Genomic DNA, 18225 nt, shown 5'->3' with positions numbered 1-18225 from the left:
TTGGCAGGCAGACTCTCAACCACTGCGCCACCAGGGAAGCCCATAACCAAAAAGTTTTGAGCATTCACCTCACATTAGTAGGTTTTAGCTTGATGTGTGACTTTTTAGAAGACAGCCTTTTGTTATAATTAATGTAGAGCAGTGCCTTCTTTCACAGTACTGTGATTCACAAATCTATCAGCCATCAGCTCTTTTCCAGCTGTGTTCAGAATGCAAAGAGCCACTTTCTGATCCATTAAATGCTGTTTTGTCAAATGGCAGATGTAAAGGCCCATAAGAAAAGGGGGGAAAACCCTCAGAAACGTACCATCTTCGGTGTGTAATTGTAGATTAGTGACTACCAGAGACCTGCAGTTTAGCCCTTACGAGTATCTAAATGCAGGTGGGTCCTTTTCCACACGCAGCTGAAGTGACCTGGGATCCTGAGCATCTAAGGTCCTGGGAGCTGGGTCATGCCCCCATTTCCTACCTCATGACTAAGCTTGCTGTCTGCTGCTTGCCTTCCTGATTTTGCTTTTATCACCACTGCTGCCTAAACTGTCAACAGTTTGTCTTCCCAGCCAATTTCTCCCCTTCTCTTCTGCCTGCTTTCTTTTGTTTTACCTACTCTTCTGGCCTGGCATTATCAAAAAGTCCTGTCATGCCTCTTATTGACAAAGCAATAGTTTCAGAATATTAGATGTAATTTTTGAGTCTTTGTTTTGGCTGCTCTGCTATTGATAATCATGCGTTCATTCTTTTTTTGGATTTTTAAAAATATTTATTTATTTATTTATTTGGTTGTGCCAGGTCTTAGTTGTGGCAGGCAGGCTCCTTAGTTGCGGCTTGCATGCTCCTTAGCTGTGGCATGCGAACTCCCAGCTGCGGCATGCATGTGGGATCTAGCTCCCTGACCAGGGATCCAACCCGGGCCCCTGCATTGGGAGCATGGAGTCTTAACCATTGCACCACCAGGGAAGTCCCTCATTGCTGATTTTTTTCTTTTTTAATCAGTCATCAGTTTTATACACATCACTTTATACATGTCAATCCCAATCACCCAATTCAGCACACCACCATCCCCACCCCACCGCAGTTTTCCCCCCTTGGTGTCCATACGTTTGTTCTCTACATCTGTGTGTCAACTTCTGCCCTGCAACCCAGTTCATCTGTACCATTTTTCTAGGTTCCACATACATGCATTAATATACGATATTTGTTTTTCTCTTTCTGACTTATTTCACTCTGTATGACAGTCTCTAGATCCATCCACATCTCAACAAATGACTCATTTCGTTCCTTTTTATGGCAGAGTAATATTCCATTGTATATATGTACCACAACTTCTTTATCCATTCGTCTGTTGATGGGCATTTAGGTTGCTTCCATGACCTGGCTATTGTAAATAGTGCTGCAGTGAAGATTGGGGTGCATGTGTCTTTTTGAATTACGGTTTTCTCTGGGTATATGCCCAGTAGTGGGATTGCTGGGTCATACGGTAATTCTATTTTTAGTTTTTTAAGGAACCTCCATATTGTTCTCAATAGTGGCTGTATCAATTTACATGCCCACCAACAGTGCAAGAGGGTTCCCTTTTCTCCACACCCTCTCCAGCATTTGTTGTTTGTACATTTTCTGATGATGCCCATTCTAACTGGTGTGAGGTGATGCCTCATTGTAGTTTTGATTTCCATTTCTCTAATAATTAGTGATGTTGAGCATCTTTTCATGTGCTTCGTGGCCGTCTATATGTCTTCTTTGGAGAAATGTCTATTTAGGTCTTCTGCCCATTTTTGGATTGGGTTGTTTGGTTCTTTAATATTGAGCTGCATGAGCTGTTTATATATTTTGGAGATTAATCCTTTGTCCGTTGATTCGTTTGCAAATATTTTCTCCCATTCTGAGGGTTGTCTTTTCGTCTTGTTTATGGTTTCCTTTGCTGTGCAAAAGCTTTTAAGTTTCATTAGGTCCCATTTGTTTATTTTTGTTTTTATTTCCATTACTCTAGGAGGTGGATCAAAAAAGATCTTGCTGTGATTGATGTCAAAGAGTGTTCTTCCTATGTTTTCCTCTAAGAGTTTTATAGTGTCCAGTCTTACATTTAGGTCTCTAATCCATTTTGAGTTTATTTTTGTATATGGTGTTAGGGAGTATTCTAATTTCATTCTTTTACATGTAACTGTCCAGTTTTCCCAGCACCACTTGTTGAAGAGACTGTCTTTTCTCCATTGTATATCTTTGCCTCCTTTGTCAAAGATTAGTTGACCATAGGTGCGTGGGTTTATCTCTGGGCTTTCTATCTTGTTCCATTGATCTATGTTTCTGTTTTTGTGCCAGTACCATATTGTCTTGATTACTGTAGCTTTGTAGTATAGTCTGAAGTCAGGGAGTCTGATTCCTCCAGCTCCGTTTTTTTCCCTCAAGACTGCTTTGGCTATTCGGGGTCTTTTGTGTCTCCATACAAATTTTAAGATGATTTGTTCTAGCTCCGTAAAAAACGCCATTCGTAATTTGATAGGGATTGCATTGAATCTGTAGATTGCTTTGGGTAGTATAGTAATTTTCACAATGTTGATTCTTCCAATCCAAGAACATGGTATATCTCTCCATCTGTTTGTATCATCTTTAATTTCTTTCATCAGTGTCTTATAGTTTTCTGCATACAGGTCTTTTGTCTCCCTAGGTAGGTTTATTCCTAGGTATTTTATTCTTTTTGTTGCAATGGTAAATGGAAGTGTTTCCATAATTTCTCTTTCAGATTTTTCATCATTAGTGTATAGGAATGCAAGAGATTTCTGTGCATTAATTTTGTACCCTGCAACTTTACCAAGTTCATTAATTAGCTATAGCAGTTTTCTGGTGGCAGTTTTAGGATTCTCTATGTATAGTATCATGTCATCTGCGAACAGTGACAGTTTTACTTCTTCTTTTCCAATTTGTATTCCTTTTATTTCTTTTTCTTCTCTGATTGCCGTGGCTAGGACTTCCAGAACTATGTTGAATAATAGTGGTGAGAGTGGACCTCCTTGTCTCGTTCCTGATCTTAGAGGAAATGCTTCCAGTTTTTCACCATTGAGAATGATGTTTGCCATGGGTTTTTTGTATATGGCCTTTATTATGTTGAGGTAGGTTCCCTCTATGCCCACTTTCTGGAGAGTTTTTTATCATAAATGGGTGTTGAATTTTGTCAAAAGCTTTCTCTGCATCTATTGAGATGATCATATGGTTTTTCTCCTTCAATTTGTTAATATGGTGTATCACGTTGATTGATTTGCGTATATTGAAGAATCCTTGCATTCCTGGGATAAACCCCACTTGATCATGGTGTATGATCCTTTTAATGTGCTGTTGGATTCTGTTTGCTAGTATTTTGTTGACGATTTTTGCATCTATGTTCATCAGTGATATTGGCCTGTAGTTTTCTTTCTTTGTGACATCTTTGTCTGGTTTTGGTATCAGGGTGATGGTGGCCTCGTAGAATGAGTTTGGGAGTGTTCCTCCCTCTGCTATATTTTGGAAGAGTTTGAGAAGGATAGGCGTTAGCTCTTCTCTAAATGTTTGATAGAATTCGCCTGTGAAGCCATCTGGTCCTGGGCTTTTGTTTGTTGGAAGATTTTTAATCACAGTTTCAATTTCAGTGCTTGTGATTGGTCTGTTCATATTTTCTATTTCTTCCTGGTTCAGTCTTGGCAGGTTGTGCTTTTCTAAGAATCTGTCCATTTCTTCCAGGTTGTCCATTTTATTGGCATAGAGTTGCTTGTAGTAGTCTCTTAGGATGCTTTGTATTTCTGCGGTGTCATAACTTCTCCTTTTTCTTTTCTGATTTTATTGATTTGAGTCTTCTCCCTCTTTTTCTTGATGAGTCTGGCTATTGGCTTATCAATTTTGTTTATCTTCTCAAAGAACCAGCTTTTAGTTTTATTGATCTTTGCTATTGTTTTCTTTGTTTCTATTTCATTTATTTCTGCTCTGATCTTTATGATTTCTTTCCTTCTGCTAACTTTGGGTTTTGTTTGTTCTTCTTTCTCTAGTTTCTTTAGGAGTAAGTTTAGATTATTTATTTGAGATTTTTCTTGTTTCTTGAGGTAGGCTTGTATAGCTATAAACTTCCCTCTTAGAACTGCTTTTGCTGCATCCCATAGGTTTTGGGTTGTCGTGTTTTCATTGTCATTTGTCTTTAGATATTTTTTGATTTCCTCTTTGATTTCTTCAGTGATCTCTTGGTTATTTAGTAATGTATTGTTTAGCCTCCATGTGTTTGTGTTTTTTATGTTTTTTTCCCTGTAATTGATTTCTAATCTCATAGCGTTGTGGTCAGAAAAGATGCTTGATATGATTTCAGTTTTCTTAAATTTACTGAGGCTTGATTTGGAACCCAAGATGTGATCTATCCTGGAGAATGTTCCGTGCTCACTTGAGAAGCAAGTGTATTCTGCTGTTTTTGGATGGAATGTCCTATAAATATCAATTAAATCCATCTGGTCTATTGTGTCATTTAAAGCTTCTGTTTCCTTATTTATTTTCATTTTGGATGATCTGTCCATTAGTGTAAGTGAGGTGTTAAAGTCCCCCACTATTATTGTGTTACTGTCAATTTCCTCTTTTATAGCTGTTAGCAGTTGCCTTATGTATTGAGGTGCTCCTATGTTGGGTGCATATATATTTATAATTGTTATATCTTCTTCTTGGATAGATCCCTTGATCATTACATAGTGTCCTTCCTTGTTTCTTGTAACATTCTTTATTTTAAAGTCTATTTTATCTGATATGAGTATAGCTACTCCAGCTTTCTTTTGATTTCCATTTGCATGGAATATCTTTTTCCATCCCCTCACTTTCAGTCTGTATGTGTCCCTAGGTCTAAAGTGGGTCTCTTGTAGACAGCATATATATGGGTCTTGTTTTTGTATCCATTCAGCAAGCCTGTGTCTTTTGGTTGGAGCATTTAATCCATTCACGTTTAAGGTTATTATCAATATGTATGTTCCTATGACCATTTTCTTAATTGTTTTGTGTTTGTTTTTGTAGGTCCTTTTCTTCTCTTGTGTTTCCCACTTAGAGAAGTTCCTTTAGCATTTGTTGTAGAGCTGGTTTGTTGGTGCTGAATTCTCTTAGCTTTTGCTTGTTTGTAAAGCTTTTGATTTCTCCATCAAATCTAAATGAGATCCTTGCCGGGTAGAGTAATCTTGGTTGTAGGTTCTTCCCTTTCATCACTTTAAGTATATCATGCCACTCCCTTCTGGCTTGTAGAGTTTCTGCTGAGAAATCAGCTGTTAACCTTATGGGAGTTCCCTTGTATGTTATTTGTCGTTTTTCCCTTGCTGCTTTCAATAATTTTTCTTTGTCTTTAATTTTTGCCACTTTGATTACTACGTGTCTCGGCGTGTTTCTCCTTGGGTTTATCCTGTATGGGACTCGCTGCGCTTCCTGGACTTGGGTGGCTATTTCCTTTCCCATGTTAGGGAAGTTTTTGACTATAATCTCTTCAAATATTTTCTCTGGTCCTTTCTTTCTCTCTTCTCCTTCTGGGACCCCTGTAATGCGAATGTTGTTGCGTTTAATGTTGTCCCAGAGGTCTCTTAGGCTGTCTTCATTTCTTTTCATTCTTTTTCTTTAGTCTGTTCCGCAGCAGTGAATTCCACCATTCTGTCTTCCAGGTCACTTATCCGTTCTTCTGCCTCAGTTATTCTGCTATTGATTCCTTCTAGTGTAGTTTTCATTTCAGCTGTTGTATTGGTCATCTCTGTTTGTTTGTTCTTTAATTCTTCTAGGTCTTTGTTAATCATTTCTTGCATCTTCTCGATCTTTGCCTCCATTCTTATTCCGAGGTCGTGGATCATCTTCACTATCATTATTCTGAATTCTTTTTCTGGAAGGTTGCCTATCTCCATGTCATTTAGTTGTTTTTCTGGGGTTTTTTCTTGTTCCTTCATCTGGTTTATAGCCCTCTGCTTTTTCATCTTGTCTATCTTTCTGTAAATGTGGTTTTTGTTCCACATGCTGCAGGATTGTAGTTTTTCTTGCTTCTGCTGTCTGCCCTCTGGTGGTTGAGGCTATCTAAGAGGCTTGATGGGAGGCTCTGGTGGTGGGTAGAGCTGACTGTTGCTGTGGCGGTCAGAGCTCCATCCATGGGTTCATTCTTTCAGTTTTCTTTTTTCTTAGTTCTCATCTTAGCTTCATTCTGGATACTTGAGGATCCTAAAAGGTTCTTCATTAGATAACAGAAATTTTACTATAGTTCTGTAACCCAAACAATTATGAATAAAGAATGTGACTAGTAAGATAGTAATGGTACTTAGTGGCTACATTTATAGAATATTTTTATGTTCTAGGCAAGGAGGCACAAACTTCACATGTATCAGTACTTATCAGTTTGGGGGGTTATATTTATAAGAGGTTTTTCTTAGAATTTCCATTAGATGGAAGAGCCAGTGCATAAAACTACTCATTTAACAATGAAAGGTGAAAAGAAAAAAATGGGGAAGAGGAGTAGTTCATATAGAATTCATATAGGTAGGTGCAACATATGTTTTTCATCAGAGTATTTGATACAGTCTTTTAGTGATATCTAAGCTATTATAAAATAAATTCTGATAGAGTAATGTTGGATTTAGAAGATTATATTCTGGAGATATAGATTCTTTGGTTTTAGGAAAAGTCTTATCTCAAACTTTAGTACACATCAGAATCACCTGGAGGTCTTGTTAACACAGATTTCTGGCCCTGTCCCCAGAAGTGTTTTTTGTTTTTATTGATATATAATTGACATATTTTTTAAATTATTATTTTATATTGGAGTATAGTTGATTAACAATGTTGTATTAGTTTCAGGTGAACAGCAAAGTGATTCAGTTATACATATACATGTATCTATTCTTTTTCGAATTCTTTTCCTATTTAGGTTATTACAGAATATTGAGCAGAGTTCCCTGTGGTATACAGTAGGTCCCTGTTGGCTATCCATTTTAAATATAGCAGTGTGTACCTGTCAAACCCAAACTCCCTAACTATCCTTTCCCCTCAACGTTCCCCCCTGGTTACCATAATTGACATATTGTGTTAGTTTCAGGTATACAACATAATAATTCAATATTTGTATATATTGCTCTTTTTTTAACTGAAGGACAGAGAATGAATTCATATTCCTGAATAGTCTGAGTATCCAAAGCTCATGTTGTTAATCACTGTATACTCCCTCACCAAGGCCTTAAAGAAACCAGTTTGGGTAGAGGGCAGTAAAAAAGTTCCTGGGTGGGAGAGACAGCAGAGGAAAGGTGGCAAACAAAGCAGCTTTTCAGACTGGAAGAATAGGATTGGCTTCAAAACATGTTCACCTGACTGTATTTTGTCTCTCATCTTTTCCCTTTTTTGTTTGACTTTTAACAGAAACCTATGTGTTAAACAGGTAAAATTTTGTCAAGAAGCTGAGAACATATTTTTCTAGTGTATGTTATAGGTAGTAAAAAGTCTAGGTGGATGATGATGAGAGTTTAGCCAAATTAACTGGATGAAATAATGATAATTCCTTATTGGCTAATATTTTTGAAAATTCCTTAAATAATTAAACAAGTTGCATAAAAGATATGCTGCTTCTCTATCATTACACAATAAGTAACCTGTAGCCATCATAAATAAAAGTAGAATCCCATTTTAATGAACTTTGCAGAACATCACAACTGTTACATTTCTACACAAACCTTATTAACATTATAATGTCTTCCTACAGTGCAAAGTGGCTCAAGTATGAGCTTTAAAATTTATTTTGGGAAGTTAGTAGTATACCGTAAGCATAAAGAATTGGTTTGAAATTACGTGAAAAGAAATGCTTTTAGAGTTACAAAAGCAGTGGTACTTGAGAGGGTACCTATCAATACTGTCATGCCCTCTACTGTAGCTATGTTTGAATAATTGTGAGAAGTTCATAGTCTTTCTAAAACATAACAGATCAGGAATCGAGGGCTGCTGGGCCAAGATGATATTCCTCTTTGCACAACCCATCTTAGTGAGTGTCTGGTTCTAGACTTGCTCCATACGGGATGGACATGACACTCAGCATGTGTCAGAGGGAGTGGCCTGGATGGTGGGGCAGAGGCGGGAAAGTCTGAAACCTCATGATCCGTAAGGAAAGGAGAGATTAGCAGACTGTGACAGCAAAAGGCATGTAGAAAGCGGGAGAAATTGTTTCAGCATATTGCCTTTAAGAATATGGTTTTTCTCTCTAATTTTAGAATCTGTTTACGGACTGTCCACAGACATTTATCTGCTTCCCCTGCTTTTTTTATGAACTTAGGAAATCTGGTCACCTGTTTTGAAGGCTTGGTAAAATTCCGACCCCTCTCTCCTCTTCCTTTCTCAAGTCCCAAGTGATGCCCCAGCATACCCTTTACTCAGATCGCCTTTTTTACTTTCCTCTACCTTAGTCCCTTGAACATTCATCCTTACTGACTTTCATTTCTTGTGATTGATAGGGTTTTGGGGTTTTTTTCCCAGTACTCTCGAAGACAGAATCACATATTAAAATGATGATAATGGCTGCCATTTACTGACTGCTTACTTTGTGTAAAGTGCCATGTTGAGCATTTTACTTTCATTACTTCATCTAACTCTGAAGTAGTTAATATGAGTATCGCCATTTTGTCAGTGAAGAGACAGGCGCAGAAACAAGCACGCAGCTTGTAAGTGGTGGACCCAGGATTGACCGTGGGCATTCTGGATTGAGTCCACATGCTCTCAGCCTCCTTCACCACCTCCCATAACTGGAGTCACATCCTAAACTGGAGGTTCCTCTTTAGGCAGCAGTAGCCCTCTAGTTCCTTGTTCTACCCAATAAAGCCCTATTTGCTAAAAATGAATGAATGTGAAATTCACAAGCCACCAGTGTGATAGAGAAAATAGTTAGGTATGTAAGCAACACTGAATAGCCATGTGTGTGACAGGGATTTAGGAATTTCTTAAACACCTATAATTTCCTGTTTCTTGTCTATTGCCTTGTTCTTCCTTCATATCCATAGAGGCTAGACATAATAGGTGCTTTATACATGTTAAATCATTGAATCTGTTGTGTATAAATGAATAAAGCCTGTGTTAGAATGACATGTTTGTTGGGGCATAAATATAGCTTGATTTTCTAGAACTTGGGGGGTTTCATTGTTGAAGTGAAACAGGAGGGTGGAAATATATCATTGCAAGAATATAGAGTGCTTTAGAGTTACATATCTATACCAACAAGTATCTATGGAGTATCTGGTATTTGGTAGGTATTATTTTAAGCAGGTGTGTAATGGTGTGTAAAACAGGCAGAGTTCTTCTCATGGAGCCTGTGATCTTTGTGAAGCTAGTTATTTAGTTCCATTTTTATAGCTGAATAAATTGAGACAAGCAGAGGATAAGTTTCCCAAGATTGTCTACTAAGTAGTTGGTAGCTTTACATCTGTAAATTATTACCCACTGCCACGTAGCCATGAGATCCATTTTAGTTATTAAGGTAGGAGTTATTTTCAGTCTTATGCTGGTTAATTTTACAAGAAAAATATTATGCAATGTAATAGTCCTGGTGGTGTTTTTAGCAATCATAACTCAGCTTCTCAGGTATACTCATAGTATATATTATCTTCCTTGGAATATCTACAAAGTAATACTGAGCCTGCCAAGTGTATAAACCTAAACTTGTAGCAATCTCAACATTAGAGGTAGATATAATAGATCTTTGTGTGGGCGAGGGAAGGAAGTGAGAAGGAGGACTGGAGCGTGTGACAAAGTCATGATCTTTCAATTGAATCATCTTATAATTTAGCAGAAACATCTGGACTTTCCCAGATGGCATCATGATGATAATTCATCAAGGGAACCCTTTTGTGCTAACAGCAACTAGTGAAATTGGGGGGAGGGGATGAGACTTTTCTTCTTAAATTGTAAAACCGTGACCCAGGAGGCCTTGGGAAACAGAACTTGTGAGCTTTACAAACTGATGTAGTTGCACAAGTTGACAAATTTTAAGAACCACTATTGTGTGCAGAATAGGAACTAAGTAATAGGAGGAGTCAGCTAACTGTAAAAGAAGTAAGTGAAGTGGTCTCTTACCCTCAAACCTGTTGAAGAAGAATTGGCATACCTACCAGAAATCTGTTTCTGAAAAGTATCTAAATAATATCATTTAAAACGAAAAAATTAGAAATAACCCAAATGCTCACCAGCATGAAAATAGATCAAAAATTGCTATACATACGATGGACTATTACCTTGTAACACAGCAGCCCAAAGGATAAAGTACAAGCTACACACTACAATGTGGATAAATCTTAGAAAATGCAGTTTTGAGTGAAAGGCTTAGGTTATATACAGTATGAAACCCTTTTCGCTACAGTTAAAAAAAAAAAAAGCTAAAATATTATTTAGGCATCCGTGTATTTGTAATAATATTTTTAAAATAAGACAGTGATTTACACAAAATTCAGAAGTAGCTGCCTCAAAAGGGGAGGCAGGAATTCAGAACAGAGAAGGAGCATGTAAATGTAAGACACTGGTCTGTTTCTCCAGTTGGGCAATGGTTTCATGGGTATTGGTGGTTTTTTTTAAGAATTAAAATTAGGCATAGAAGTTTGTTATTTAAAGAAGTTCTGAAATGAGTCATTTTAGAAAATATTTCCCCCCCCCACTTCATTTATCTTTTAACACTTCTAAATGTATCTGGTGTTCTTAATATGTCCACCCGGATAAGTAAATGTGGCGGGAACTCGGTAAGATGGTTTTTTCAATGGTACAGTTAAGCAAGTGACATCCTTCACCATAGTCAGGAAGAATTTGGTTTACCCTTCGCCAGCACAAGCAGAAAGATACATGCTGAATTCTCAGCTTCTCAGAAAATGCCCACTTGGGAATTCCCTGGTGTTCAATGGTTAGGATGCGGCACTTTCACTTCTGGGACCTGGGTTTGATCCCTGGTCAGCGAGCTAAGATCCTGCAAGCCTTGCTGCTCGGCCAAAATAAAAAAGAAAGAAAGAAAAGAAAATGCCCACTTATTAAAAACGTAAACTAGATGTATAAAGGTGACTAAGTGGAATATATGGTTTGTGAAACATTAAGGTGTAAAGTATGAAAGCGGTTAAAATTTTTCTCTGCTTCAAATCTTAACTTTGTTGAAATAACTGTTTAGGAACTTTCAAGAGGACCTTGCCTGTGTTACTTTGTTTTTGCTTTTGTTTTGTTTTCTTTTATTTTCCCTGAGTAAAAATTTAATCCTTGGGGTGGAGTGCTGAAGCTGCAAAGTATAGAAGAAAATAATGGACTTCAGGGGCATTCTAGAAGCAGCTGGGGATCCCGGATCTGCCACTTGCTAATCGTGTGATCTTGGGCCAGTTATGTGGCTCAACTTTGGTTTCCTTGAATGTAAAGAGGGAATATCAATACCTACTTTGCAGGATTCTTTCTTTTTTTTTGGCTGCATTGGGTCTTCGTTGCTGTGCACAGGCCTTCTCTAGTTGCGGCGAGCAGGGGCTACTCTTCATTGCGGTGCACGGGTTTCTCATTGCGGTGGCTTCTCTTGTTGCAGAGCATGGGCTCTAGGCGCGTGGGCTTCAGTAGTTGTGGCTCGCGGGATCCAGACCGCAGGCTTAGTAGTTGTGGTACACGGGCTTAGTTGCTCCTCGGCATATGGGATCTTCCCGGACCAGGGCTCGAACCTGTGTCCCCTGCATTGGCAGACGGATTCTTAACCACTGCGCCACCAGGAAAGTCCCAACTTTGCAGGATTCTTGTGAGGATTTGATATGATATTTACAAAGCACCTAACAGAAAATAAAAATTCAATAAATGATACTACCTTAAGTAGTAATAATTTTTCCACATCGTATAACAGGGACATTGGGTGTGACAAATCAGTCTTTGTCTTATAATAGTAGCTGAGTAAATATACTTTAAAGGAATGTAACTACTAACTTTGAAAAGTGAATCTCATTTGCTTTGAATCAACCGTAATGTGGAAAATTCATGCTGGGTAAGCAGTTAGAACATAGTATTGTTCAGATCATTATCTTGGATTTGAACTTCACATAGCCTTGTTAATTCTGTTTTAGGGCCACAAACTGTACCCCAGACCTCCTCACAACTCTTTTACAAATATATGCAGTTATTCTCAAGTGGAATCAAATGAGAAAATAGTTCAATACAGCTTATAAGTAGTGTGTTTATGAGAAAAGATTATGAGAAAAAAGTTCAAGGTTTGTATGTCTTACTGATGACTTAATATTGCCTTTATATTCTAAGCTAATATGTTTACATAGTAAAGACCCAAATGTAAAAACATTACCAAGCAATATTTAAAATTATTTTTAGTAGTCCTCTATTTAGTGCGTGTTTTCATAGTAAATTCATTGCTTATGAACAGAACAATGAGTAACTGTCATGTTGAAGACTCAAGAGTGTTTACCTGCAAACAGGTATAACTGGGTAAAAGTACAGGTTTTCCTGCCCACCCACAGTTCTTATTTCTGAAATAACTGCTAATACCTCCTCAAACTGATAGGTATGGGAAACTCAAGGGTAACCAGTGCAGACAGGTTTTTCTCTCCTTGGCAAAAGTTTTAGTTGCTTTGGGCTTCCTTCCTTGTGTCATCTGCCTGGAGAGAAGGACCTTTGGACGGAATGTTAATCAAGTTTCTGTGCTTATTGACCTAGATGTTCTTGTTGTGCTAGTACATTGTAATCAATCCAGATCTCCTGTTCAGGGTTAAGTAAATGCTTATTGTTTGGTTGGTGGGAAGATTGTCCATCATGGTTTGTGACAGGCTGAATTCAGATGTTGGTGGACACAGGCAATCCCAGAGCACTCAGATTAATTCACGTATTCACAGTTCTATATTTTAAGAATGTATCAGTGACCTAGAGTCTTGATGTCATATGTACAGATAGCCAGGGCTCTTTGGTATTGTGGTTCCAGGAACTATTCAGTGTAATTTTAAAGGTTTTAATGACTGCTTAACTGTGTTTTGAAGTATTACATGGCTTAAAGTGAAACTATAAACTATCCCCCTTTAAGTTTTAATCTATAAAGATGTCTGGCTAGAAAGGAATTGCATTGTAATTAAATGTGAATGTGTTAAATAAAGACTTATATTCAGTATTTGGATATGTAAACTCTGGTTCCTTGAAGAAGTGATCTTGTCTTACTGCTGCATGCCCAGTGCCTGGCACATGGAGTACTCTCAGTGAATATTTACTGAATGAATGAATGAATGAATAGCTCTGGTCCAGATGTAGAATAATGTTGGAAGAGATTTAAATAGAAATGAGTAAACCTAGTTGGAATATTTTATTTTCCTTAGTAACTTGCTGATTTTCTTCCTAATTATAAATAAGCATATACGTATATGTATTCTTAGATTGTACCAGATTGCCTTCCCTCTAATAATATGAAAATACCTGTTTACCTACAGAATCTGGTTCTTAGCATTTTTTCTGAGTTCAATCTCAAATTAGGATGGAAGCATTTATGAATTTTTTTGTATTTGCTGTAAACACTTTATTCCAGTATGGCTTTCATTTTCATTTACTTTAAAAAAATTTGTTGTATTGAATTATAGTTATTTACAATGTTGTGTTAGTTTCAGGTGTACAACAAAATGATTCAGTTATTTATATATATATATATATATATATATATATATATGTATATATATGTATATATATATATATATATATATATATATATGAAACACTTGTGCTTCCCTGGTGGCGCAGTGGTTAAGAATCCACCTGCCAATGCAGGGGACACAGGTTCGAGCCCTGGTCCGTGAAGATCCCACATGCCACAGAGCAGCTAAGCCCGTGCACCACAACTACTGAGCCCGTGCACCACAACTACTGAAGCCCGCGCACCTAGAGCCTGTGCTCTGCAACAAGAGAAGCCACCGCAATGAGAAGCCCGTGCACTGCAATGAAGAGTAGCCCCTGCTCGCTGCAACTAGAGAAAGCCCGTGCACAGCAACGAAGACCCAACGCAGCCAAAAATAAATAAATAAATATTTTTTAAAATTTATGAAATTTTAATAATACTCAAGGAGAAATTTTTCTTTCAGTTTTTAGATATCCCTCTGATAAGAAATCCTAGAACACAATTAATCATCTTGGAACATATTTCTTGAAGTTTTGTGCTCCTCCTAAAAACCAGACCGTTAAGTAAAAACAAACAAACAAAAACTTGTTTTCAATCGTCCAAAACGTTTTCAAAGAAAATCTTTGTCATCCCTTATCTCCTTGTTATTTATGTAGCTCAGAAAGCAAGTACCTAACTTCTTGCTACCAAGGCATAGAGGTCTCATTGGATAATATAGATATGTGGTGAGTGGGTAAACTGGTTGATTGGTTTAAGAGAACTGGATAATGTGCCCTTAGCATGTTCCAGGATGGGAGAATTTTTAAGATACTAGAAACTAATCTAATGCAGAAACTTGGTAAATACAGCAATATCAAAAGAGGGAGGGGGAAATTGCCATTAATCAGGAAGGATTTTACTTTTTTCACTTCAAGTTTATTTTTCTTGCACTTCTGTCCTATCTAAAAAGTTAGGTCTTTGTACTTTGGAGAAGGAAATTATGAATGCCTGAGAGTATGATATTTAAATGGAAAATCTGCTTTAGTTTTTCTTAAAACACCACCTTTAGCAGAGCAAAGAATTTTGATAGTTAAGTATATAAGGAAAAAAGAGGTGAATTATGTGCTTGTTAAAGTAATCTAACTACCTCTTTTACCATCTTTGCTGTGCAGTATTACCCAGTATCAATTGTCTTCCTGTTATCCAGCCCTTTTATCCCACAGAGAGGGGAATTGATGAGGATATGTGCATTGTGTTATGTCTGATCACAGTTTGACTAGCATAGTCTGGAAGTGGGTTGTGCAGGATGAGAGCTAGCAGCCTAATTGCTCTCCCTGCATCAGCAGCATCTATAAAGCATCCTGGGAATTGCTCGCACTACGTTCAGAGCAGCTGGTCACATGAGCCTGAATTTTCAGTTCAGTTCATTAGTCAGCCATTTTGGTCAACACCCTGCTTACTGCGCACGACCAATCCTATCAGAACTCAGCATCCCAGCTCCTCTGAGCAGATCCTGGAAGTGATTTCTGCAGTTCAGGATTTTTTTTAAGCTAAATCGAAAATATTGGTTTATTTTTTGTTCGTTTTTTTTTTTTTTTCTTTTGTACTTTTTTTTTTTCCTGCACACAGAAGGAGGATTTTTCACTTACTCATACAGAGGCCAGTTTTTCAAAGCCAGCTAAGGTAGCATCGGCTGTGCAGGATTTGAAGCCTCTGGCTCAGCTGAAAAAGAAGGAGGTAGGGAAGGGAAGATAACAAGAGAGAAGCTGGAAGAAGACAAGCATCATCTTATTTTGCCAGGTGGTAGGAGCTGTCTATGAGAAGAGATAGTGTAGAATTGTTTATCTTGAACAGTTGGTTCTTAAACCATAAGGTGTGTTTTTTTTTTAACCTCCCCCACCCCGTTTCTTGAGAGCTTTGTTGCAGAGCTTTGGATTTGGGGTTTTTGTTGAGGAGGCTTTAATTATTTTTGTGGGGTTTGTGTGTGTGTGTGTGTGTGTGTGTGTGTGTTGTGGTCCCAGCTGAGTCATCATGTCGGCTCTGACGCCTCCCACCGATATGCCGACCCCCACCACTGACAAGATCACACAGGCTGCAATGGAGACCATCTACCTTTGCAAATTCCGAGTGTCTATGGATGGAGAATGGCTCTGCCTGCGAGAGCTGGATGACATCTCACTTACACCTGACCCAGAGCCTACCCACGAAGGTATGGTCAGAACCCATCCACTAGTATCTCACCAGCGTCCCCATTGTTACTCGGGCGGGGAGGGTCAGGGAGAGGCAGGAAGAACCCATGCTGTAAACTATTAACAAGCCTGAAAACCTTTCATCCTTACCTACCACCAGCTCCCCTTCTCTACTTTACTGGGAAAAATAATTTTTCCCTGCCCCCTGAGGTATCCTTTCAAAAGATGCTGGTGCTTGTTTAGAGTTCTTTGTCTTGAAGCCTCTAAAAAGAACGTTTGAGGTCACTTAACACATCTGACCCTAATCAACAATGAAAAAGCTATTAATTCTGATTAGATGCTAAAATATTATAGAAATTGTAGTGATTCTTAATAAAGATAAAAAAGGATGACCATAATTATAGGGTTGTACATGATATAGTTGAAACGCTCATGAAGGGTATCCTATCGTCAGGATATAATGTTAAACAGGCTATGATATCTAGAAAATATTTGGTCAAACATTTTTTTTCTTTAATAATATAGATTATAAGGTTAGATGAGAAAGCAATTTTACATTCAGTGCTTATTTAATGAATATGGTGTCTTAAAAAAGCACAATGCCTTAAAAAAGCATGATTGATAAGGTAATTCCTTCCCATGGAACCTATTGGTCATTGCTTTTTATAACTTATTTGTGGTATCTATGATGACCCATTTGAAATTTCCACTGTCAGTACCTTTGAAACCTTTGTGGTTCTTGACTTGTGACTTTCTCCCAGAACCTTTTCTAAATTGTGAGAGCGTTTCATCTTCTACCCCTAAATTCTCTTAATACAGTAAGGAAGAGAATTAACATGAGTCATAATTTGAGTCAAATTGTTTTGTATTTTTATGTAGTGACCTCTTAGCTAGTGTTTATTCTCTACCCTTAAAATAATGAAGACAGAAATGCTCACGTATGAGAATAAAAATTCTTCATAAAATCTGCCTAATGTTTAGACATACTGCAGGATAGAGGGCACAAGGTGAATTGCACTTAACAATTGGGTTAGGAAAAGTGATTCCTTTCCCTTGACCTAGCGTCATCGCAATCTTATCATGACTCAGATTTCACCCTTTGTGTCTGAAAAGGATTTTATTTTCCCAGTTAGACACTTTTAGAGAGGGTTAACATCACAACACAAAGCAGTCATTTGGGTGTGTCTGTAAGGGCAATGTTTAAGTAGTTTTTAAGGCCCTTTGCATCTTTTAACAATTGGTTAGTCAGCTGGACAGCTTCCTTCGGCTCTAAGTTTCAGAATGTGCACAGGGGTTAGAAGACATCAGCTAGAACTGCATACAATGCCAGTACTGTTCAGAACAGCCTCCAAAGCTTTAAAAATCTTTAGGGAAGAAAAGTACATTTTTAGAAGGCTACCAAGAAGTCTTTTAGCAAATGCCTCAGTTTGCATATTTTGTTTTAAAAAATATTCATTTTGAAAGTCATGCAATATCAAATATTCCCTTAATTATAAAATTTAGTGTGTCAGTGTCTCAGAATAACTTTTAACAAATTTAATAACTTGAATACATATTTGTTTTTTGAGCAAGATTCCTGTGAGTGAGCAAAAGTGAGCTGTTTGGTTCACATAAGCATTTGTAGTGGTGCTGTTTGAATTCAATATGGAGAAATCTGTGATGGAAAATGGATGAGGGCTGCAACCTAAGCTTAAGTGGCACATCCTTAGATTAAGGGAAACAGACAAACAGGAAGTTCCCAACACCTTAGAATCAACTATGGAGGGTGTGGAGGAAAATAGAGAAATGCTAACAAATGAATTTTGGAATTCTGCCTTAAATTGGGTAAAAGAAGCAACAATTTCAAATGATTAGCACTAGAAGTAATAAAAGAAAGTCCAGACCCAGGAAAACATCTATAGGTTTCGTGATCTAGGAAACCAGGTAAATAAAATACAGGGATTTTATTTCCTTGCTCCACTGGCTAACTCTGGATGTCTAAACAGTCATTTGAACCAAAGAAATGTCTGCTTTAATATTGATGCTAGTGACAATTGTTAAGCTTAATTTAGCTACTAACCTTTAAGTGGTGATCACCAGGCCAGTGATAATGGGAATCTTTCTGTGTTGACAAAATGGAGTACCTGGTGCCCAGGCACAGGATTATTCAGAGAATACTTCAGACATCTGACCACGCAAATCCTGCATTGGGGCCCTCTGACTCCCACAAGAGAAAACGGGCAAAAGCATAATGTATCCTCTTAGGAGGATAATATAGACTAACTTTGTGGCCTCAGCACCACAAGCATGGTGGTTTCCAACTTTTGTTTTCTGAAAACAGAGTTCCTTCCTTCACTGTGCTGTCCAAAGTGTAGGCCTGGACCTAGAATTTCTGCCTAGCTTAACTCATAAATACATGGGAATAAAAACTCACTTAATTATTTCAGTGCTTATTGGTGGTCAAGGAGGTGATCTTTCTCTCATTTCTTT

The 18225-nt window shown here is 37.8% G+C and overlaps 1 protein-coding gene across 9 annotated transcripts in view; it reads left to right on the top strand.

Moving 5' to 3' along the window:
• RUFY3 (RUN and FYVE domain containing 3) overlaps positions 1 to 18225 on the top strand; it is an 89379-nt gene that overhangs the window by 5965 nt on the left and 65189 nt on the right. For 2 of the 9 annotated variants that reach the window (XM_082463777.1, XM_082463780.1), the window contains exon 2: positions 15589 to 15776. The exons of 6 other annotated variants lie outside the window; for them this stretch is intronic. In XM_082463777.1, the coding sequence (XP_082319903.1) occupies positions 15599 to 15776 (178 nt within the window). In that variant the 5' untranslated portion in view covers positions 15589 to 15598. Of the gene's footprint in view, positions 1 to 13998; positions 15441 to 15588; positions 15777 to 18225 lie in introns of those variants that run through there. One more of the 9 variants, XM_082463778.1, reaches the window with a different exon arrangement.

Source organism: Balaenoptera physalus, assembly GCF_965194825.1.
Source record: "Balaenoptera physalus genome assembly, chromosome: 5".
Classification (NCBI taxonomy): domain Eukaryota; kingdom Metazoa; phylum Chordata; class Mammalia; order Artiodactyla; family Balaenopteridae; genus Balaenoptera; species Balaenoptera physalus.
Note: the sequence above shows the minus strand (reverse complement) of the source record. Positions and strands in the feature narration are given on the sequence as shown.